We start from the raw sequence: 22,194 nt of genomic DNA on the forward strand, positions 1-22,194 counted from the left end.
GGAGTACACTCCGTTCCGGACCGGATTTCTCTCGGTCACTGATCCGACTGCCCTTCGTTACGGACCGGAGTACACTTCGTTCCGGACCGGATTGCTCTCGGTCACTGATCCGACTGCCCTTCATTACGGACTGGATTTCCCTCTGTCCCTGATCCGACTGCCCTTCGTTACGGACCGGAGTACACTCCGTTCCGGACTGGATTTCCCTCTGTCCCTGATCCGACTGCCCTTCATTACGGACCGGAGTAAACTCCGTTCCGGACTGGATTTCCCTCGGTCCCTGATCCGACTGCCCTTCGTTACGGACCGGAGTAAACTCTGTTCCGGACCGGATTTCCCTCTGTCCCTGATCCGACTGCCCTTCATTACGGACCGGAGTACTCTCCGTTTCGGACTGGATTTCCCTCTGTCCCTGATCCGACTGCCCTTCATTACGGACCGGAGTACACTTCGTTCCGGACTGGATTTCCCTCGGTCCCTGATCCGACTGCCCTTCATTACGGACTGGATTTCCCTCTGTCCCTGATCCGACTGCCCTTCGTTATGGACCGGAGTAAACTCCGTTCCGGACCGGATTTCCCTCTGTCCCTGATCCGACTGCCCTTCGTTACGGACCGGAGTACACTCCGTTCCGGACTGGGTTTCCCTCGGTCCCTGATCCGACTGCCCTTCATTACGGACCGGAGTACACTCCATTCCGGACTGGATTTCCCTCTGTCCCTGATCCGACTGCCCTTCGTTACGGACCGGAGTACACTCCGTTCCGGACTGGATTTCCCTCGGTCACTGATCCGACTGCCCTTCGTTACAGACCGGAGTAAACTCCGTTCCGGACCGGATTTCCCTCGGTCCCTGATCCGACTGCCCTTCATTACGGACCGGAGTACACTCCGTTCCGGACTGGATTTCCCTCTGTCCCTGATCCGACTGCCCTTCGTTACGGACCGGAGTACACTCCGTTCCGGACCGGATTTCTCTCGGTCACTGATCCGACTGCCCTTCGTTACGGACCGGAGTACACTTCGTTCCGGACCGGATTGCTCTCGGTCACTGATCCGACTGCCCTTCATTACGGACTGGATTTCCCTCTGTCCCTGATCCGACTGCCCTTCGTTACGGACCGGAGTACACTCCGTTCCGGACTGGATTTCCCTCTGTCCCTGATCCGACTGCCCTTCATTACGGACCGGAGTAAACTCCGTTCCGGACTGGATTTCCCTCGGTCCCTGATCCGACTGCCCTTCGTTACGGACCGGAGTAAACTCTGTTCCGGACCGGATTTCCCTCTGTCCCTGATCCGACTGCCCTTCATTACGGACCGGAGTACTCTCCGTTTCGGACTGGATTTCCCTCTGTCCCTGATCCGACTGCCCTTCATTACGGACCGGAGTACACTTCGTTCCGGACTGGATTTCCCTCGGTCCCTGATCCGACTGCCCTTCATTACGGACTGGATTTCCCTCTGTCCCTGATCCGACTGCCCTTCGTTACGGACCGGAGTAAACTCCGTTCCGGACCGGATTTCCCTCTGTCCCTGATCCGACTGCCCTTCGTTACGGACCGGAGTACACTCCGTTCCGGACTGGGTTTCCCTCGGTCCCTGATCCGACTGCCCTTCGTTACGGACCGGAGTACACTCCGTTCCGGACCGGATTTCTCTCGGTCACTGATCCGACTGCCCTTCGTTACGGACCGGAGTACACTCCGTTCCGGACTGGATTTCCCTCGGTCCCTGATCCGACTGCCCTTCATTACGGACCGGAGTACACTCCGTTCCGGACTGGATTTCCCTCGGTCCCTGATCCGACTGCCCTTCATTACGGACTGGATTTCCCTCTGTCCCTGATCCGACTGCCCTTCGTTACGGACCGGAGTACACTCCGTTCCGGACTGGATTTCCCTCTGTCCCTGATCCGACTGCCCTTCATTACGGACCGGAGTAAACTCCGTTCCGGACTGGATTTCCCTCGGTCCCTGATCCGACTGCCCTTCGTTACGGACCGGAGTACACTCTGTTCCGGACCGGATTTCCCTCTGTCCCTGATCCGACTGCCCTTCATTACGGACCGGAGTAAACTCCGTTCCGGACTGGATTTCCCTCGGTCCCTGATCCGACTGCCCTTCGTTACGGACCGGAGTACACTCCGTTCCGGACCGGATTTCCCTCGGTCCCTGATCCGACTGCCCTCATTATGGACTGGATTTCCCTCTGTCCCTGATCCGACTGCCCTTCATTACGGACCGGAGTACACTCCGTTCCGGACTGGATTTCTCTCGGTCACTGATCCGACTGCCCTTCGTTACGGACCGGAGTACACTTCGTTCCGGACCGGATTTCTCTCGGTCACTGATCCGACTGCCCTTCGTTACGGACCGGAGTACACTTCGTTCCGGACCGGATTTCTCTCGGTCACTGATCCGACTGCCCTTCGTTACGGACCGGAGTACACTTCGTTCCGGACCGGATTTCTCTCGGTCACTGATCCGACTGCCCTTCGTTACGGACCGGAGTACACTCCGTTCCAGACCGGATTGCTCTCGGTCACTGATCCGACTGCCCTCATTATGGACCGGAGTACACTCCGTTCCAGACTGGATTTCCCTCGGTCCCTGATCTGACTGCCCTTCGTTACGGACCGGAGTACACTCCGTTCCGGACCGGATTTCTCTCGGTCACTGATCCGACTGCCCTTCGTTACGGACCGGAGTACACTCCGTTCCGGACTGGATTTCCCTCGGTCCCTGATCCGACTGCCCTTCATTACGGACCGGAGTACACTCCGTTCCGGACTGGATTTCCCTCGGTCCCTGATCCGACTGCCCTTCATTACGGACTGGATTTCCCTCTGTCCCTGATCCGACTGCCCTTCGTTACGGACCGGAGTACACTCCGTTCCGGACTGGATTTCCCTCTGTCCCTGATCCGACTGCCCTTCATTACGGACCGGAGTAAACTCCGTTCCGGACTGGATTTCCCTCGGTCCCTGATCCGACTGCCCTTCGTTACGGACTGGAGTAAACTCTGTTCCGGACCGGATTTCCCTCTGTCCCTGATCCGACTGCCCTTCATTACGGACCGGAGTACTCTCCGTTTCGGACTGGATTTCCCTCTGTCCCTGATCCGACTGCCCTTCATTACGGACCGGAGTACACTTCGTTCCGGACTGGATTTCCCTCTGTCCCTGATCCGACTGCCCTTCATTACGGACCGGAGTACTCTCCGTTTCGGACTGGATTTCCCTCGGTCCCTGATCCGACTGCCCTTCATTACGGACCGGAGTATATTCCGTTCCGGACCGGATTTCCCTCGGTCCCTGATCCGACTGCCCTTCATTACGGACCGGAGTAAACTCCGTTTCGGACTGGATTTCCCTCTGTCCCTGATCCGACTGCCCTTCATTACGGACCGGAGTATTCTCTGTTTCGGACTGGATTTCCCTCTGTCCCAGATCCGACTGCCCTTCATTACGGACCGGAGTACACTCCGTTCCGGACCGGATTTCCCTCGGTCCCTGATCCGACTGCCCTTCGTTACGGACCGGAGTACATTCCGTTCCGGACCGGATTTCCCTCGGTCCCTGATCCGACTGCCCTTCGTTACGGACCGGAGTACACTCCGTTCCGGACCGGATTTCCCTCGGTCCCTGATCCGACTGCCCTTCGTTACGGACTGGAGTACACTTCGTTCCGGACTGGATTTCTCTCGGTCCCTGATCCGACTGCCCTCATTATGGACCGGAGTACACTCCGTTCCGGACCGGATTTCCCTCGGTCCCTGATCCGACTGCCCTTCGTTACGGACCGGAGTAAACTCCGTTTCGGACTGGATTTCCCTCTGTCCCTGATCCGACTGCCCTTCATTACGGACCGGAGTAAACTCCGTTTCGGACTGGATTTCCCTCTGTCCCTGATCCGACTGCCCTTCATTACGGACCGGAGTAAACTCCGTTTCGGACTGGATTTCCCTCTGTCCCTGATCCGACTGCCCTTCATTACGGACCGGAGTATTCTCTGTTTCGGACTGGATTTCCCTCTGTCCCAGATCCGACTGCCCTTCATTACGGACCGGAGTACACTCCGTTCCGGACCGGATTTCCCTCGGTCCCTGATCCGACTGCCCTTCGTTACGGACCGGAGTACATTCCGTTCCGGACCGGATTTCCCTCGGTCCCTGATCCGACTGCCCTTCGTTACGGACCGGAGTACATTCCGTTCCGGACCGGATTTCCCTCTGTCCCTGATCCGACTGCCCTTCATTACGGACCGGAGTAAACTCCGTTCCGGACTGGATTTCCCTCGGTCCCTGATCCGACTGCCCTTCGTTACGGACCGGAGTACACTTCGTTCCGGACTGGATTTCTCTCGGTCCCTGATCCGACTGCCCTCATTATGGACCGGAGTACACTCCGTTCCGGACCGGATTTCCCTCGGTCCCTGATCCGACTGTCCTTCATTATGGAACGGAGTAAACTCCGTTCCGGACCGGATTTCCCTCGGTCCCTGATCCGACTGTCCTTCATTATGGACCGGAGTACACTCCGTTCCGGACTGGATTTCCCTCGGTCCCTGATCCGACTGCCCTTCATTATGGACCGGAGTACACTCCATTCCAGACCGGATTTCTCTCGGTCACTGATCCGACTGCCCTTCATTGCGGACTGGACTTTGCTCTGTTCCGGACTGGATTTCACTCATTTCTGGACTGGATTACCTTTTCTCAATGATGAAACTACCACCACAACAGACTTGATTCTTCTCCACACTCATTCTGGTGTGGGGGTGGGGGTTCAGTACTCACTCAGCACAGGACTGTACACAGGAAGGAGTTCAGTACTCACATTGGTAGAGGGTTGTACACCGGGAGGGGGGGACATCTCTCCCCACCCCCTTCATCTATCCTTTCTATCCCACCCTCCTACAGAGATGTACATGACGCCCCGGGTGGTGAAGGAAGCCAGTGGTCTGTACACAGTCAGCAGCCGTCTGTATCTGCGACTACACCGTGACGACAGGCACTCGCAGTTCCATTGTAGGGTCCTGTACCCAACTGCTAAGGGGAACACCCTGTGGCTCGACTCAGACCCCTTCAACATCTCCCTGCACTGTGAGTGGGTAGTGGGGGGCTTGGGGGCTAAGGGGTGAATCGTCAGTGTGTGGCGTGAGGGATAAATTGTCAGTGTGAGGGGCATGTGGGGTGAGGAGTGAATCGGCTGTGTGTGGGTCATTGGAGGTTATGGTTGAATCATCACAATTAGGGAGTGAGAGGTGAATCATTAATGTGAGGGGCATGAGGGGGAATCATCAGTGTGAGGGGCTTTCAGAGTGAGCAGTGAATCTGTGTGGGGCATTGTGGGTGAAAGGTGGATCGTCATTGTGTGGTGCATGAGGGGTGAGTCGTCAGGGTGAGGGGTGAATTGTCAGTGTGAGGGTTAGGGTGATGGAGTTCAGTTGGGGGACTGAGGGGCAGTTGTTGGGGTGGTGTATGGTCATTTGGAGATGAGTGGGTGAATTGTCAATGTATGGACCATGAGACCATAAGGTATAGGTGCAGAATTAGGCCATTCATCCCATCGAGTCTGCTCAGCCATTCTATCATGGCTGATCGCTGATCCCACTTAACCCCATACACCTGCCTTCTTTCCATTTCCTTTTATGCCCTAACCAATCAGGCAATTATCAACTTCCACTTTAAATATACCCACAGACTTGGCCTCCACCACAGTCTATGACAGAGAATTCCAGAGATTCACTACTCTCTGCTAAAAAAATTCCTCCTTACTTCTGTTCTAAAAAGTTGCCTCTCAATTTTGAGGCTGTGCTGTCTAGGTCTGGATACCAGCACTCTAAGTAACATCCTCTTCATATCCACCTTTGTCTAGTCCTTTCAGTATTTGGTGGGTTTCAATGAAATCCCCATGCATTCTTCTAAATTCCAGTGAGTACAAGCCCAAAGCTGCAAAATGCTCTTCAGATGTTAACCCTTAATTCCCAGAATAATCCTCGTGAACCTCCTCTGGACTCTCTCCAATGACAACACATTCTTTCTGAGATATGGGACCCAAAACTCCAAGAGTGGCCTGACTAGTGTCTTATAAAGCCTCAGCATTATCTCAATGTTTTTACATTATATTCCCCTTGAAATAGATGCCAAGGATGCATTTGCCTTCTTTACCACAGACTCAACCCGTAAGTTAAGTTTCTCCCCACTTAGATAATAGTCTGCACTATAGTTCCTTTAACCAAAATACATCATATATTTCCCAACATTGTATTCCATCTGCCACTTCTTTGTCCATTCTTTCAAATCATCTGTCCTGCTGCAATCGCATTTCTTCCTCAGCATTACCTACCCCTCCACCTATCTTTATATCATCTGCAAACTATGCCACAGAGCTATCAATTCCGTTATCAAAATCATTGACAAACAATGTGAAAAGCAGTGGTCCCAATTCTGGCCCCTGAGGAACACTACTAGTCACTGGCAGCCAACAAGAAAAGGCCCCCTTTATTCCCATTTGCTGTCTCCTGCCTGTCAGCCATTCTACTATCCATGCCAGTATCTTTCTCGTAATGCCATAGGATTTTATCTTGTTAAGCAGCCTCATGTGTGGCACCTTATCAAATGCCTTCTGAAAATCCAGGTAAGTGATATCCCATGCCTCTCCTTTGTCCACCTTCCTGGTTACTTCCTCAAAGAACTCTTTGAGGATGTAACCCTTCAAAAATTTCCAGAAACCATGCTGACTTTGACATACTTTATCATTAGTCTCTGTACCCCGAAACCTCATCCTTGATAATAGCCTCCAACACTTTCCCAATCATTAAGGTCAGGCTAACTGGCCGATAATTTCCTTTCTTTTGCCTTCTTCCCTTCTTAAAGAGTGGCGTGACATTTGCAATTTTCCAGTCCTCTAGCACCATGCCAGAATCAAGTGAGTCCTGAAAGTTCATGACCAATGCATCTGCTATCTCTTCAGCAACCTCGTTCATGTAGTCTATCTGGTCCAGGTGGCCTATCCACCTTAAGACCTTTGAATTTGCCTAGCACTGTTTCCTGTGTAATAACAATGGCACTTACTCTTGCTCCCTGACCCTCACAGACTTCTTCCACAGTAAAGACTGATGCAAAGTTTCTTTATCCCCCATTACTAACTCAATACCATTATTTTCCAGAGGTCCAATATCAACTCTCACCTCCCTTTTACTCTTCATATAACTGAAAAAAACTTGGTATCCTGCTTTATATTATTGGCTGGTCTGCCCTCATATTTCATCCTTTCCCTTCTTCTAATGTTTTTAGTTGCCTTTTGTGGATTTTAAAAGCTTCCCAATCATCCAAATTCCCACTCACTTTCGCTACCTTATATGCCCTTTCCTTGGCTTTTATGCAACCCTTAACTTCCCTTGTCAGCCATGGTTGCCTATCCCTGCCATTTGAGAAATTCTTCCTGTGCTTTGTACACTATTCCCAGAAACCAGCCATCTCTGCTGTCATCCCTTCTAGTACCCTTCTCCAGTCCGCCTGGCTCAGGTCCTCTCTCATACCTCTGTAATTCCCTTTATTCCATTGATACTTGTGAGTTATGTTTCTCCCTCTCAAATTGCAGTATGAATTCAATCATATTACGATCACATTAGGTACTCTAATAAGATCTGGGCTATTACACAACACCCAATTGAAGATGGCCTTTCCCCAAGTAGGCTCATGCCGAAGCTGCTCTAAAAAGATATCGTGTAGGCATTCAACCAATTTCCCCTCATGATCTGACATCAACCTAATTTTCCCATTCCCCTTGCATATTGAGGTCTCCCAATACAATAGAGACATTACCCTTATTACATCCTTTTCCAGCTCCCTTTGCAATCTCAACCCCACGTCTCAACCAAGATTCCCGTAATGGTTTTTTCAGTCTTGCACTCTTTTAACTCCACCCACAAAGACTAAACGTTCTCTGACCCTATATCAACTCTTTCTAAAGATGTAATTCCATCTCTTACCAACAGAGCCACACAACCACCTATACCCTCCTGCCTGTTCTTTTGATACAAAGTATATCATTTGATGTTCAGCTCCCAACTAAGGCCTTCTTTCAGCCATGATTCATCGATGCCCACTCTGTCATAGACCAGTCTCTAATTGCACCACGAGTTCATCCACCTTATTCCAAATGCTACACGCATTTAAATACACCACCTTCAGTCCTGCATACTTCAACCTTTTGAGTTTTGCCTCTGGTACAAGTTAACTCTTTGCTCCATCTGCATTTGTACCCAATCATTGGCTTATCCCTCCTTATATTCATGTTACACCCATCATCTACTTGTAAACCTGCTGCTCACCTTCAATTCTATCATACTGGTTCCCACCCCACTGTCATGGTAGTTTAAACTACTCACAGCAGCTCTAGTAAACCTACCCACAAGAATATTGGTCCCAATTATCCAGAAATCTGAATCCCTAACCCCTGTTTCAATTCTTTAGCCACATGTTTATCTGCCACTTTATTCTATTCCTATCCTCACTCACACAGGCAGCAATCCCCAGATTACTACTCTTGAGGTCCTGCCTCCCAAATTCCTTCCTAGCCCCCTGTATCCTGTTTTCGGGATCTCCTCCCTTTTCTACCTATGTCACTGGTACCAATGTGTACCACGACTTCTGGCTGCTCACGCTCCCTATTCAGGATATTGTGGACGTGTTCAGAAACATTGTGGACCCTGGCACCTGGGAGGCAAACTACCATACATGTTTCTTCTTCACATCCACAGAATCACCTATCTGTCCCCTTATTACTGCTGCAGCCCTCTTTAGCTCCTTACCCTCATGAGCCACAGGCTAGACTCAGTGCCAAAAACTGTTGTTTCCCCCAGATTGCTCTTTGCCCCTCCAACAGTACTGACAATGAAATACTTATTGTTGAGAGGGACAGCCACAGGGGTGATCTCCGCTATCTGATGTTCTCCCCTTTCCTCTCCTGACAGTCACCTATTTATCAGTCTCCTTGGAGTGACTACCTCCCTGTAGCTCCTGTCTATCACTGCTTCACTTTCCTTCGAGTCAGTCATCGAGATGAAGCACCAGTTCCTTAACCCGATCTCTAAGGAGCTGCATCTCAATGCACAGATGTGGCCATCGGGGGAGGCTGGGAGTCTCCTGGAAATCGCACATCTGACACCCAGTAAAGAACAGGCTCTGTAGACATACCCCCCCATTCTCTCAAGATTTAATTCATAAAAAAATTAAGAAACAAGTAATGAACTTACCTACTTATCTTGCCTCCACCTGAACTCGCTAAAGCCCTGTTGATTCAAAGCCTTATGACTCTGACCCAGACCACTCTGATGACTGCTCTCATGAGGACCACTCCACTATGGTACCCCTCTTTAACTGAGACTGGATTTTTAAACCTCTTTGTGGGACTTGTGCAGGATCACTCCTACTGTGTCTGTGCAGTACAACAATCAGAGACTCCAGTTGAAAAATACTTTCTGATCTTTAAAGCTCTTTGCCAGACTCGTGCAAGAAAGTTTCTACCATGTCTGCGCAGTACTCCAATCAAAGGCCGTTGGTGTGGAGGGGTGAAGCATCAGTGTGTGGTGCGTGGGAGAGGATGGGTGAATCGTTGGTGTGTTGACGTGAGGGTTGAATCGTCACTGTGTGGGTCATGGGGGATGGGGGGTAAATTGTCAGTTTGTGGGCAGTGCAGTGTGAGAGTTGAATCATCCGAGTATGTGGCATGGGGTGAGGGGTGGGTCGTCAGTGTGACAGACATGGGGGTTGAGAAGGAAATCGTCAGTATGAGGTAAATGGTGGTTGGGGGTGAATTGTCAGTGTGTGAGGTGTAAGGGTGGGGGGATGGGGGTGAATCGTCAGTGCAGGATGTAGGGGTGAGGGGTGAATCATCCGTGTGAGAGGTGTTGGGGTGATGGATGAGTCGTGTGTGGGGAGTGGGGTGTCTGAGGTGAATCATCAGAGTGTGTGGATTGAAGGGGGTGAGGAGTGGATCGTCAGTGTGAGGGATGTAGGAGGTGAGGGGTGAATTGTCAGTGTTGGATGTAGAGATGAGGGGCTAATCATTAGTGTGAGGGATGTGGGGGGATGGGGTGAATCGTCCGTGTGTGGGGGGTGGGGTATGAATTTTGTTGGGGTGGGGGGTGGTGGTGGTCAGTGAGTAGGGGAGTGGGGCCAGTGGAGAGGAGGGGGTGTTGTTGGGATAGTGTTTGTTCATTTGGAGGTGAGGGTGCATTGTCAGTGTATGGGAGGGTGAGGGGTGAATCATAATTGTGAGGGTCATGGTCAGTGGGTTGGGGAGTACAGCTAGTCAAGAGGAAGGTTGTTGTTGGGGTATGAATGATCGTTTGCAGGTGAGGGGTGTATCATCAGTGTGTGGGTCATGAGCAGTGTGTGTAGAGCGTGGGGGTGAAGGGTAAATCGTCAGTGCGAGGTGCATGGGGGGTAAGTTGTCAGCATGAGGGGCATGGAGGATGAGAATTGGATCATCAGCGTGTGGGGCATTAGATATCAGGGGTGGATTATCAGTATGATGGTCAGTGTAGTGGAGTTCAGACGGGGTCTGGGATCCGTGACATGAGGGGCAGTTGTTGGGGTAGTGTATGAGTATTTAGAGGTGAAGGGTGGATCGTCAGTGAGAGGGGTATTCAGGGTGAGGGGAGGGTTGTCTGTGTGTGGGCCGTGGAAGGGTGAGGCCAATTCATCAGTGTGCAGTTTGAGTGTGTAGTTCAGTGGAGGGATCTGGGAACTGGACAGGAGGGGTAGTTGTTGGGGATGAGTATGGTCGTTTGGAGGAGAGGGGTGGATCATCAGTGTGAGGACTGAGGAGATGGAGTTCAGTGTGGACAGTGAACAATGGGGCAGTTGTTGGGGTAGTATATGGTCGTTTGGAGATGAGGGGTGCTGTTCAGTGGGTAGGGGAATGGGGAAAGTGGAGAAGTTGGGTAGCGATCGAGCCAGACGGTTGGAATGTGTATGGTGTGAAGAGCCTGGAGGGCGGACAAGGAGGGTGAAACGGGTGTGGGAGGGTAAAAGCTGAGGGTGGGTTGTGAGGGGACGACGGCGCTACTGCGGGTGAGAGTGAGTGTGGGGTTGCAGGATGAGGTGTGTGTGCGTGGCGATGAAGAAGGCTGCATGTGTGGGATAAAACTATTGATTATTGGGGGTGGCCGGAATGTGATCAGTTGGGTGGGACGTCTCCCCGACCCCACAGAGGGTGCGCGGTTCCATCCCCATTGCGGGATAGGCCCCTCACCCACTGACGCTAACCCGCACCTTGCCCACAGACCACACTGAACACGTGACCTTTAACCTTGGCTCGGACACAGACATCAAGGAGGGGGATGATGTGCGGATGCGATGCACGGCAGATGGATTCCCTCAGCCTGAGTACATCCTGTACAGAGTGGTGGTGAGTCCATGGCGACGGGTGGGTGAGGGGAGGAGGAGGTGGTGAATTCCAGGTGGGGGCCTGATTTGTAGGATCGGGGGAGAGAACGACAAAGGATATGGGGTAAATCATGATTGTCTTCCAAGTGACTCAAATAAAAATATAGATGAGTCAGTAAATTTGCAAATGAAACAAAGAGTGGTGGCAATTTGGATGGTGTTGAACAGGGGTCCCAAACTTCTGCATGCCATGAACCAATATCATTAAGCAAGAGATCTGTGGAACCAGGTTGGGAAACCCTGGTTGGGAATTCCTGGTGTAGAGGGAGGGTATTACTGGTGTAGGCAGTGGAATCTCCTGGTGTACAGGGTGGGAGGCCCCAGTGCACAGGGTGGGTATACCTGGTGTACAGGGTGGGAGGCCCCAGTGCACAGGGTGGGTATACCTGGTGTACAGGGTGGGAGGCCCCAGTGCACAGGGTGGGTATACCTGGTGTAGAGGGTGGGAGGCCCCAGTGCACAGGGTGGGTATACCTGGTGTAGAGGGTGGCAAACCCTGTTGTAGAGAGAGGGAATTCCTGGTGTAGAGATTGAGAAACTCTGGTTTAGAGGATGGAAGTGTGTCTGCTACAGTGAGGGGCGAGGGGAGTGTCAGTGTTACGGTGAGGGGTGTGGGGAGTGTCAGTGTTACGGTGAGGGGTGTGTGGTGTGTCAGTGTTACAGTGAGGGGTGTGTCAGTGTTACAGCGAGGGGTGCGGGGAGTGTCAGTGTTACGGTGAGGGGTGTGTCAGTGTTACGGTGAGGGGTGTGGGGAGTGTCAGTGTAACGGTGAGGGGTGTGTCAGTGTTACGGTGAGGGGTGTGTCAGTGTTATGGTCTGGGGAGTGTCAGTGTTACGGTGAGGGGTGTGTCAGTGTTATGGTGTGGGGAGTGTCAGTGTTACGGTGAGGGGTGTGTCAGTGTTACGGTGAGGGGTGTGTCAGTGTTACGGTGAGGGGTGTGGGGTGTGTCAGTGTTACAGTGAGGGGTGTGGGGAGTGTCAGTGTTACGGTGAGGGGTGTGTCAGTGTTACAGTGAGGGGTGTGTCAGTGTTACGGTGAGGGGTGTGGGGAGTGTCAGTGTTACGGTGAGGGGTGTGTCAGTGTTACGGTGTGGGGTGTGTCAGTGTTACGGTGAGTGGTGGGGAGTGTGTCAGTGTTACAGTGAGGGGTGTGGGGTGTGTCAGTGTTATGGTGTGGAGTGTGTCAGTGTTACGGTGAGGGGTGGGGAGTGTGTCAGTGTTACGGTGAGGGGTGTGGGGTGTGTCAGTGTTACGGTGAGGGGTGTGGGGAGTGTCCGTGTTACGGTGAGGGGTGTGTCAGTGTTACAGTGAGGGGTGTGGGGAGTGTCAGTGTTACGGTGAGGGGTGTGTCAGTGTTACAGTGAGGGGTGTGGGGAGTGTCAGTGTTACGGTGAGGGGTGTGTCAGTGTTACAGTGAGGGGTGTGGGGAGTGTCAGTGTTACGGTGAGGGGGTGTCAGTGTTACGGTGAGGGGTGTGGGGAGTGTCAGTGTTACGGTGAGGGGTGTGTCAGTGTTACGGTGTGGGGTGTGTCAGTGTTACGGTGAGTGGTGGGGAGTGTGTCAGTGTTACAGTGAGGGGTGTGGGGTGTGTCAGTGTTATGGTGTGGGGTGTGTCAGTGTTACGGTGAGGGGTGGGGAGTGTGTCAGTGTTACGGTGAGGGGTGTGGGGTGTGTCAGTGTTACGGTGAGGAATGTGTCTGTTACAGTGAGGGGTGGGGAGTGTCAGTGTTACGGTGTGGGGTGTGTCAGTGTTACAGTGAGGGGTGTGTCAGTGTTACAATGAGGGGTGTGGGGTGTGTCAGTGTTACAGTGAGGGGTGTGGGGAGTGTCAGTGTTACGGTGAGGGGTGTGTCAGTGTTACGGTGTGGGGTGTGTCAGTGTTACAGTGAGGGGTGTGGGGTGTGTCAGTGTTACGGTGTGGGGTGAGTCAGTGTTACAGTGAGGGGTGTGGGGTGTGTCAGTGTTATGGTGTGAGGTGTGTCTGTTACAGTGAGGGGTGTGGGGAGTGTCAGTGTTACAGTGAGGGGTGTGGGGTGTGTCACTGTTACGGTGTGGAGTGAGTCAGTGTTACAGTGAGGGGTGTGGGGTGTGTCAGTGTTATGGTGAGGGGTGTGGGGTGTGTCAGTGTTATGGTGTGGGGTGTGTCTGTTACAGTGAGGGGTGTGGGGTGTGTCAGTGTTATGGTGTGGGGTGCGTCAGTGTTACGGTGTGGGGTGTGTCAGTGTTATGGTGTGGGGTGCGTCAGTGTTACGGTGAGGGGTGTGGGGTGTGTCAGTGTTACGGTGAGGGATGTGTCTGTTACAGTGAGGGGTGGGGAGTGTCAGTGTTACGGTGTGGGGTGTGTCAGTGTTACAGTGAGGGGTGTGTCAGTGTTACAATGAGGGGTGTGGGGTGTGTCAGTGTTACAGTGAGGGGTGTGGGGAGTGTCAGTGTTACGGTGAGGGGTGTGTCAGTGTTACGGTGTGGGGTGTGTCAGTGTTACTGTGAGAGGTGTGGGGTGTGTCAGTGTTACGGTGAGGGGTGTGGGGTGTGTCAGTGTTACGGTGAGGGGTGTGTCAGTGTTACAGTGAGGGGTGTGGGGTGTGTCAGTGTTATGGTGTGGGGTGAGTCAGTGTTACAGTGAGGGGTGTGGGGTGTGTCAGTGTTATGGTGTGGGGTGAGTCAGTGTTACAGTGAGGGGTGTGGGGTGTGTCAGTGTTATGGTGTGTGGTGTGTCTGTTACAGTGAGGGGTGTGGGGAGTGTCAGTGTTAGAGTGAGGGTTGTGGGGTGTGTCACTGTTACGGTGTGGGGTGAGTCAGTGTTACAGTGAGGGGTGTGGGGTGTGTCAGTGTTATGGTGAGGGGTGTGGGGTGTGTCAGTGTTATGGTGTGGGGTGTGTCTGTTACAGTGAGGGGTGTGGGGTGTGTCAGTGTTATGGTGTGGGGTGCGTCAGTGTTACGGTGTGGGGTGTGTCAGTGTTATGGTGTGGGGTGCGTCAGTGTTATGGTGTGGGGTGTGGGGAGTGTCAGTGTTATGGTGTGGGGTGTGTCAGTGTTACGGTGAGGGGTGTGGGGAGTGTCAGTGTTACAGTGAGGGGTGTGGGGTGTGTCAGGTTTACGGTGAGGGGTGGGGAGTGTGTCAGTGTTACAGTGAGGGGTGTGGGGTGTGTCATTGTTATGGTGTGGGGTGTGTCAGTGTTACAGTGAGGGGTGGGGAGTGTGTCAGTGTTACGGTGTGGGGTGTGGTGTGTGTCAGTGTTACGGTGTGGGGTGTGTCAGTGTTATGGTGTGGGGTGTGTCAGTGTTACTGTGAGAGGTGTGGGGTGTGTCAGTGTTACGGTGTGTGGTGGGGAGTGTGTCAGTGTTACGGTGTGGGGTGTGGAGTGTGTCAGTGTTACGGTGTGGGGTGTGTCAGTGTTATGGTGTGGGGTGTGTCAGTGTTACAGTGAGAGGTGTGGGGTGTGTCAGTGTTATGGTGTGGGGTGTGTCAGTGTTACGGTGAGTGGTGGGGAGTGTCAGTGTTATGGTGAGGGGTGTGTCAGCGTTACAGTGATGTGGTGTGTCAGCGTTACAGTGAGGGGTGTGGGGTGTGTCAGTGTTACGGTGAGGGGTGTGTCTGTTACAGTGAGGGGTGTGGGGTGTGTCAGTTTTACGGTGAGGGGTGGGGAGTGTGTCAGTGTTACGGTGAGGGGTGTGGGGTGTGTCAGTGTTACGGTGAGGGATGTGTCTGTTACAGTGAGGGGTGGGGAGTGTCAGTGTTACGGTGAGGTGTGTGTCAGTGTTACGGTGTGGGGTGTGTCAGTGTTACAGTGAGGGGTGTGGAGTGTGTCAGTGTTACGGTGTGGGGTGTGTCAGTGTTATGGTGTGGGGTGTGTCTGTTACAGTGAGGGGTGTGGGGAGTGTCAGTGTTACAGTGAGGGGTGTGGGGTGTGTCAGTGTTATGGTGTGGGGTGCGTCAGTGTTACGGTGTGGGGTGTGTCAGTGTTATGGTGTGGGGTGCGTCAGTGTTATGGTGTGGGGTGTGGGGTGTGTCAGTGTTATGGTGTGGGGTGTGTCAGTGTTACGGTGAGGGGTGGGGAGTGTGTCAGTGTTACGGTGAGGGATGTGGGGAGTGTCAGTGTTACAGTGAGGGGTGTGGGGAGTGTCAGTGTTACGGTGAGGGGTGTGTCAGTGTTACGGTGTGGGGTGTGTCAGTGTTACAGTGAGGGGTGTGGGGTGTGTCAGTGTTATGGTGTGGGGTGTGTCAGTGTTACGGTGAGGGGTGTGGGGTGTGTCAGTGTTACGGTGAGGGGTGGGGAGTGTGTCAGTGTTACAGTGAGGGGTGTGTCAGTGTTACAATGAGGGGTGTGGGGTGTGTCAGTGTTATGGTGTGGGGTGTGTCAGTGTTACAGTGAGAGGTGTGGGGTGTGTCAGTGTTACGGTGAGGGGTGGGGAGTGTGTCAGTGTTACGGTGTGGGGTGTGGTGTGTGTCAGTGTTACGGTGTGGGGTGTGTCAGTGTTATGGTGTGGGGTGTGTCAGTGTTACAGTGAGAGGTGTGGGGTGTGTCAGTGTTACAGTGAGGGGTGTGTCAGTGTTACAATGAGGGGTGTGGGGTGTGTCAGTGTTACGTTGAGGGGTGTGGGGAGTGTCAGTGTTACAGTGAGGGGTGTGTCAGTGTTACAATGAGGGGTGTGGGGTGTGTCAGTGTTACGGTGAGGGGTGTGTCTGTGTTACGTTGAGGGGTGTGGGGAGTGTCAGTGTTACAGTGAGGGGTGTGTCAGTGTTACAATGACGGGTGTGGTGTGTGTCAGTGTTACGGTGTGGGGTGTGTCAGTGTTACGTTGAGGGGTGTGGGGAGTGTCAGTGTTACAGTGAGGGGTGTGTCAGTGTTACAGTGAGGGTTGTGTCAGTGTTACAATGAGGGGTGTGGGGTGTGTCAGTGTTACGGTGAGGGGTGTGTCTGTGTTACGTTGAGGGGTGTGGGGAGTGTCAGTGTTACAGTGAGGGGTGTGTCAGTGTTACAATGAGGGGTGTGGGGTGTGTCAGTGTTATGGTGTGGGGTGTGTCAGTGTTACAGTGAGAGGTGTGGGGTGTGTCAGTGTTACGGTGAGGGGTGGGGAGTGTGTCAGTGTTACGGTGTGGGGTGTGGTGTGTGTCAGTGTTACGGTGTGGGGTGTGTCAGTGTTATGGTGTGGGGTGTGTCAGTGTTACAGTGAGAGGTGTGGGGTGTGTCAGTGTTACAGTGAGGGGTGTGTCAGTGTTACAATGAGGGGTGTGGGGTGTGTCAGTGTTACGTTGAGGGGTGTGGGGAGTGTCAGTGTTACAGTGAGGGGTGTGTCAGTGTTACAATGAGGGGTGTGGGGTGTGTCAGTGTTACGGTGAGGGGTGTGTCTGTGTTACGTTGAGGGGTGTGGTGAGTGTCAGTGTTACAGTGAGGGGTGTGTCAGTGTTACAATGACGGGTGTGGTGTGTGTCAGTGTTACGGTGTGGGGTGTGTCAGTGTTACGTTGAGGGGTGTGGGGAGTGTCAGTGTTACAGTGAGGGGTGTGTCAGTGTTACAGTGAGGGTTGTGTCAGTGTTACAATGAGGGGTGTGGGGTGTGTCAGTGTTACGGTGAGGGGTGTGTCTGTGTTACGTTGAGGGGTGTGGGGAGTGTCAGTGTTACAGTGAGGGGTGTGTCAGTGTTACAATGAGGGGTGTGGTGTGTGTCAGTGTTACGGTGTGGGGTGTGTCAGTGTTACGTTGAGGGGTGTGGGGAGTGTCAGTGTTACAGTGAGGGGTGTGTCAGTGTTACAATGAGGGGTGTGGGGTGTGTCAGTGTTACGTTGAGGGGTGTGGGGAGTGTCAGTGTTACAGTGAAGGGTGTGTCAGTGTTACAATGAGGGGTGTGGGGTGTGTCAGTGTTACGTTGAGGGGTGTGGGGAGTGTCAGTGTTACAGTGAGGGGTGTGTCAGTGTTACGGTGAGGGGTGGGGAGTGTGTCAGTGTTACGGTGTGGGGTGTGGTATGTGTCAGTGTTATGGTGTGGGGTGTGTCAGTGTTACAGTGAGAGGTGTGGGGTGTGTCAGTGTTACAGTGAGGGGTGTGTCAATGTTACAATGAGGGGTGTGGGGTGTGTCAGTGTTACGTTGAGGGGTGTGGGGAGTGTCAGTGTTACAATGAGGGGTGTGTCAGTGTTACAGTGAGGCATGTGGGCATGTATCAAACTCAAGTTACAATGAGGAGGTTTGAGTGTCATTTCTTTTATCCTTGCTCTTGGTCTTTTGAGCTGCCCCTTTGCTGGGAGGTCAGCCCTGTGCTAGTCATTTAATTGGGTAATTGGCCCTCTACCTGTTGCTGGACAATCATCCCGATTTTCAGTAGCTGTCACCCTGCCGTTTCTCTGGTGATGGTCATCCCCTCGATGGTAGCGCTCTGCCTGTTGACAGATACAGCTCTTCCTGTACACAGGATGATGAGGAGCACGAAATCCTTACCAGTAAAGACGGGCTGTTGATATTGAAGGATGTGTCAAGGAACGACAGTGGTACCTACCGCTGTGAGGCGTTGGACTTCGATGCCCCACCAGATGTGCTGAAGAAGGACATCTCCATCTTTGTGCACTGTAAGGCCGTCTGCCCTTCCCCCTTCCCTCCTCCAATCCACACCCACATCTCCATCTCTCTCCCCCTATGTACCCCTCACTCCCTCACTACTCACCTTTCTCCCCACCTTAATCACTCTCCTCTCACTGTTTGCCCTCTCAACATCTCCCTCCTCACCCTGCCTCTCTCACCTTCTGCCTACTCTCTTCTCAATCTCCTCTCACATTCTTCTCACTTTTTCCTCTCCCCATATCCCTCAATTCTTTTTTTCTCTGCATCTCTTCCCTCCCAACTCCCCTCACTCCCCACCTCCTCATCTCACCCTTTTTCCTCCGTCTCTCCCTTAAACTCTCTCCCACACTCTCCCTATTCTCTCTTCTCCCCCTCTGTCCTCATCTCAGCCTCTCTCAATCTCCCCTCCTCCCCCTCTCATCCTCCCTGTCTACACCCTCCTCCCCCTCTCTACACCCTCATCCTCCCTTCCTATACCCTTCTCCCCCTCTTTACACCCTTCTACCCCCTCTCTCTGGTGCTTCAGTCCCTTCTCTCCTCCCACTCCTCTCACTGTCTCCCTGTGTCTCTATAGTTTTGGAGGTTTGGTGGGGGTGAGGGAGAAGACCCATTGGAGATACCTGAATAACGGGTGCCCGGTGAATTCCAATTACCTGTGGGATACCAGTCATTTCTGAGTGGAATGGGAATTCACCAGTGCTGGGGTGTGGAGTTTGTGGTGATGCAGCTGATCTATAGTGGAGCTGAGCACTGGGCCGATGGCTGTGCTTAACTGGCCTCTCTTTCCTCCAGCAGACTGGTAGAACTGATGACCGAAGGGCCCCTTACTCCACAGCTTGATCATGGTGGGGTTCGTGAGGGGTTGAGCTGCAGGGGAACAGTTGGGCTGAACTTAACTCCTATCTCTGTCCCTCCGACAGACCTGCAGCCTCCGGTACTGACCAGCAAAAGCCCGCTCACTGTCCATCTGGGACAGGATGTCGAGGTTTCCTGTTCCTCAGAGGGCTCAGACACACCCAAGATCATTTGGAGGAAGGTTAGTGGCCCTACAGTATGCAACACGCAACACAACGCACAGCAAGGAACATGCAGCACACAGGACATACCACACAACATACAATACACAACTCATGAAGCCTGCACATAACATACATTAGGAACCTCCTGTTCAGCTGATAGAACGGCCACTGAGTGTATCTGCCTGGTCTTCTGCTGCTGTGGCCCATCCACTTCAAGGTTTGACACGTGTATTCAGAGATGCTCTTCTGCAAATCTCTGTTGTGACATGAGTTACTGCCACCTGCCTTCCTGTCAGCTTGAACCAGTCTGGCCATTCTCCTCTGACCTCTCTCCCAAGGCAGAACTCCCACCCACTGGACAATTTCTTGTTTGCTGCACCATTCTCTGGAAATTCCAGAGACTGCTGTGTGTAAAAATCCCAGGAAATCAACAGGTTTTAAGATATTCAAACCACCCTGTCTGGCACCAACAATCATTCCACAGTCAAGGTCACTTAGATCACATTCCTCCCCCGTTCTGGTGTTTGGTCTGAACAACAACTGGACCTCTTGACCATGTCTGTGTGCTTATAGGCAATTGAGTTGCTGACTCATGATTGGCTGATTAAATATTTGCATTAATGAGCAGGTGAACAGATGTACCAAATAAAGTGATGATTAACACCACACAAACACAATGCAGAATGCACAACACACAACATATAATATACAGCACGCAGTGCACAATATATAATACATAATGCACAATACAATGATCTATGAATAACACAATTGAACATACAATACACAATTATAGGCATCCATTAGTCCAGTGAGACCATGGATTTGCGCCTTGGAAGGTTTCCAGGGTGCAGGCCTGAGCAGGGTTGTATGGGAGACCAGCAGTTGCCCAAGCTGCAAACCTTCCCCCCTCCACGCCACCGATGTTGTCCAAGGGAAGGGAACTAGGACCCATGCAGCTTGGCACCAGTGTCATCGCAGAGCAATGTGTGGTTAAGTGCCTTGCTCAAGGACACAACACTCTGCCTCAGCTGAGGCTCAAACCAGTGACCTTCAGATCACTAGACAGATGCCTTATCCACTAGGCCGCGCGCCAATAGACAATACACATCATATAACACACAATTTACAATATACAATACACAATGCATAGAACATTGAGCACAGGAACAGAGCCATCAGCCCAAAATGTCTGTGCCAAACATGAAGCTGAATTAAACCTAATCCCTTATGTCTGCACATGATCCATATCCCTCCATCCTGTACATTCATGTGTCTGCCTAACACTATTATTGCATCTGCCCCAACCAACACTCCCGGCAGCCTTTACTGTCAGTGTAACAAAACTTGTCCCACTCATCTACTTTGAAGTTATTCCGTCTCATGTTAAATGCACGCCTTCTAAGCATTTCTTCTGCCTCTTGTCATCTTATAAACCTTTATCAGGTTTCCACTTAGTCTCCATCGCTCCAGAGGAAACAACCCTCGTTTGTCCAATCTCTCCATAGACCTTAATGCCCTCTCAGCCACACTGCACCCTCCCCAAAGTATTCACATCCTTCCTGAAAGGGCAGCGACCAGAACTGCACACAACACTCCAAATACACCTGTCTTCCTGCCATCCAACCTGGATAGCCACGACTTCGTGGGGATCGGTTAGCTGTCAATCAGTTCCCATTTGTTTCAGGGCAAAGAACACCTCTCACACTCTGGGACCCTCAGCCTCAGGAAAGTGGGCTACAAGTCAAGTGGGACATACGTGTGTGAGGCGAGTGTGCCCTCTGTCCGCGGGCTGGTCACAACACGGCAACTGAAGATTCTCGTTGAAGGTGAGGAGGAGTGGGTAATGTTTACAGAGGTGGGGAGGTGTGTAGGGGCCAGAAGGGGTTACAGAGACAGCGAAGTGTGTAGGGGCCAGAAGGGGTTACAGAGAAAGCGAGGTGTGTAGGGGCCAGAAGGGGTTACAGAGACAGCGAGGTGTGTAGGGGACAAACGGGGTTACAGAGAAAGCGAGGTGTGTAGGGGCCAGAAGGGGTTACAGAGACAGCGAGGTGTGTAGGGGACAAACGGGGTTACAGAGAGAGCGAGCTGTGTAGGGGACAGACGGGGTTACAGAGACAGCGAGGTGTGTAGGGGACAAACGGGGTTACAGAGAGAGCGAGCTGTGTAGGGGACAGACGGGGTTACAGAGACAGCGAGGTGTGTAGGGGACAAACGGGGTTACAGAGAGAGCGAGCTGTGTAGGGGACAGACGGGGTTACAGAGACAGCAAGGTGTGTAGGGGACAAACGGGGTTACAGAGAGAGCGAGCTGTGTAGGGGACAGACGGGGTTACAGAGACAGCAAGGTGTGTAGGGGACAAACGGGGTAACAGAGACAGTGAGGTGTGTAGGGGCCAGAAAGGTTTGTGGATGGGAAGGGGTGTGGGGGGTCACTAGGTGTTACAGAGATGGTGAGGGGTTGAGGGGACAGTAGGGATTACAGAGATGGTGAGGGGTTGAGGGGACAGTAGGGTTTACAGAGATGGTGAGGTCTGTAGGGGCTGGAAGGGGTCTCAGAGACAGGGAGTGTGGAGTCAGAGAGAGATACAGAGATGGAGAAATGTATAGGGGATCAGAGGAGGTCTCAGAGACAGGTTGGGTTGTGAGTCTGAGTATTGGTCTGGGCTGTGATTCGTATCAGGACTGGATGGGTTTAGGATGGTGCGGGTGGGGTTCAGAACAGGGTGGGTTGCGATGGGACACTTCTTTGTGGACTGTGTCACGTCTCCAATGTTCTCCCCCCCACCGCAGGGAGACCCTCCATGGAGACAACACCAATGAAGCTGACAGTGCAGAAGGAGGGTGAGCGCATCATTCTCACCTGCTCCTCCTCGGGCCACCCCAGCCCCAAGATCACCTGGAGCATCGATAAACAGCCGGTAGGTAGTGTTCCCCTCTCGTAGTCAGCCAGGGTGTGGGGTGTTGACCCTCTGTGACCCTGTCTGCCTTTCTCCAGGTGGTGAGCTCCTTGGATCAGATGGTGGTCAGTAAGGTCTCTCTGCCCGTCAGCTCAATACTAGCCCAGACTGGTGTGTTCTGTAATGCCAGCAACAAGCATGGATGGAGCCAACGGCATTTCCAGCTATCCATTGGTATGTGAGGAGTGATGTCGCTGCGGG

The 22,194-nt window shown here is 52.6% G+C and overlaps 1 protein-coding gene across 4 annotated transcripts in view; it reads left to right on the forward strand.

Moving 5' to 3' along the window:
• LOC132393472 (basal cell adhesion molecule-like) overlaps positions 1–22,194 on the forward strand; it is a 50,477-nt gene that overhangs the window by 21,271 nt on the left and 7,012 nt on the right. For all 4 annotated transcript variants that reach the window (XM_059968758.1, XM_059968768.1, XM_059968750.1 and 1 more), the window contains exons 6-12: positions 4,922–5,104; positions 11,299–11,423; positions 17,870–18,023; positions 18,936–19,051; positions 20,722–20,863; positions 21,827–21,954; positions 22,032–22,167. In XM_059968758.1, coding sequence (XP_059824741.1) covers positions 4,922–5,104; positions 11,299–11,423; positions 17,870–18,023; positions 18,936–19,051; positions 20,722–20,863; positions 21,827–21,954; positions 22,032–22,167 — 984 coding nt within the window. The remainder of the gene's footprint in view (positions 1–4,921; positions 5,105–11,298; positions 11,424–17,869; positions 18,024–18,935; positions 19,052–20,721; positions 20,864–21,826; positions 21,955–22,031; positions 22,168–22,194) is intronic.

Source organism: Hypanus sabinus, chromosome 1 (assembly GCF_030144855.1).
Source record: "Hypanus sabinus isolate sHypSab1 chromosome 1, sHypSab1.hap1, whole genome shotgun sequence".
NCBI classification, from domain to species: Eukaryota; Metazoa; Chordata; class Chondrichthyes; order Myliobatiformes; family Dasyatidae; genus Hypanus; species Hypanus sabinus.